The sequence below is a fragment of the Cryptomeria japonica genome, chromosome 10 (assembly GCF_030272615.1).
Source record: "Cryptomeria japonica chromosome 10, Sugi_1.0, whole genome shotgun sequence".
Taxonomy (NCBI): domain Eukaryota; kingdom Viridiplantae; phylum Streptophyta; class Pinopsida; order Cupressales; family Cupressaceae; genus Cryptomeria; species Cryptomeria japonica.
In genome coordinates, this window is record NC_081414.1 from 734,534,824 (window position 1) to 734,536,870 (window position 2,047).

At 38.0% G+C, this 2,047-nt stretch overlaps 1 protein-coding gene across 1 annotated transcript; it reads left to right on the forward strand.

Moving 5' to 3' along the window:
* Positions 1-230: 230 nt before the first annotated feature.
* LOC131032250 (F-box only protein 6-like) lies at positions 231-1,712 on the forward strand. Its single transcript, XM_057963202.2, has 2 exons — positions 231-244; positions 445-1,712. Exon 2 carries the CDS (start codon positions 520-522, stop codon positions 1,618-1,620), a length of 1,101 nt encoding a protein of 366 aa, XP_057819185.2. The 5' UTR covers positions 231-244; positions 445-519; the 3' UTR covers positions 1,621-1,712.
* The last annotated feature ends 335 nt before the right edge of the window (positions 1,713-2,047 follow it).

Here is a 2,047-nt window from a genome sequence, read left to right on the forward strand (position 1 = left end):
TATTGTCATGGGAAAGTTCAACTCGGGGCTGTCATGGGAATCGTGCCGACGTCACATCTTGACAAGGTCTATCTATATTCCACAGTATATTTGCCAAACTATTCCATCCACTAGTCTGAAAACAATTCCAACTCTACTCCTGGTTTCTGGAGCAAAAGTGGAGAACTACCTATTTTGGACTACAGCAGAACTCTGAAACTTATTCATATAGGCTGATTCTGACAGAAGGATTTACACAAATAAGGTATGATAATTCTCATAACCTGGAAGCTTTTGGGTTAGTTTTGTTTCTGCAAAAGGAATATTGTTTTGATGCACTGTACAGAATTCATGTTGGGAAGATTTAGTAATGATCCTTTTCTGCTAGTGTTAAGTTCTGCTTTGACATTCTGGTTCAGACTTGAAGCTCAAATTTGTTAGATATGTGGTAATTTACTTTTTCAGTGTTCTTCAGGAAAGAGGGAAAACCATTTTTTTGATTCTTGGTCCTCTCTTTGTGAAAAGGGTATTGGAAAAAAAATGTGCTCTGAATTGGGCAAAGAATGTATTCCAGTTGAAGAAGATGAAAATTCAGTATGGGCGGAGTCAATTCCCCAACATGTAATGGAGAGCATACTTGCTCGGCTTCCTGTAGAGTGTGTGCTGCGTTTTCCGATAGTATGTAGGGATTGGAATATTTTCTTTTCCTCCCAAAACTTCTTGACCCTCTGGTCTCAAACGCCAAAGAGAGATCAATGGCTAGTTCTATGTGGAAACAGTTATTGTCTGGCTTACAGCTTCTCCACTAGCAAATGGTTGACTACATCGCTTTCTGCATTTCCTGTGTGTGGTTATAAGGGATCAGAGCTAGGGCTATTCTTACTGCAAAAATGTACTCCCTTGGGATGGAGATTCTTTGTTTTCAATCCAGTCACACAGACAAGTTTTCAGCTTCCTCCAGTATCGCCCATCTTGCTCAAGACTTTTGCTGCACACATTAGGAAAGGAGCTCAGGGAGATGACTACAAAGTGGTAGTGGTGGGCTCCAATTGGAGGGGTGCAAACATTGTGCAAATCTATGATTCTTGTGAGAAGTCATGGGAAATTGCAGGGCAGATAAATCTTTTGAAGGTCCCCAATGAGATAGCTTTTTGCAATAGTTGGTTTTTCTTTACCTCTTTAGAGCCCATTGTGGGTGTTGGCATTAGGGTTTGCAGATATGATTATACTGTCAGCACTTTTATACCAATGCCTGCAAGTTATGACTTGTCTGTGCCTAAGCTTGTTGTTTGTGGGAAGCTATTCCTAATAGTTGTACCCATATTAAAGATAACTGATATAATGGATATTATTGTTTGGCAGTTGGAATCTCAAGAAAATTTCAAAGATCCTTTTTGGAAAGAGATTACAAGGATGCCTCAATTGATACTTGAGAAATTTGACAGTAAATCGAAATGGGATCTATCTGATTGCATTGGATTCGAGGATTGCTTGTGCTTCAGAATCTGGGGGGGCATTGATGTGGTTGAATATAATTTAATTGAAGGGTCTTGGAAACATCTGTCAAAATGCCCAACTACAGACAGGGATGAGATCATGTGTAGCTTTTCCTTTCAGCCCAATCCTCTTATCAAATTGTGATATTAACAATGCGTTTGTTTTGGCAATTGATTCTGCAAATGATTAGATTATCATTCTAAATAAATTCTCAAATTGATGTTAGATTTTATAGATTTTGGTTGTCACTTCAATTTGTTAAGCAGGTGATATTTCAATTTGAAACAGGGCATTGTAATTTGGTGACTAAATTGTATGTAATCTATGTGTATTTAATATATTTCTTACAGTTTGCTTGAGGATGGTTTGACAAGAACACTGTAAGATCTCATTTTTCCCATGACGTTTCCTATTTTTCTTATTGAAAAAATGTATAGGAAATACAGGGCAATTTCAAAACTCTCAGCAACAAGCCACTATATATCACTCACATCCCCAATACTCCAGATCAGCGTACATGGTACAAACAACAAAAAAAATCCTTTATGCCATGCAGTTTATGTTCGGCACC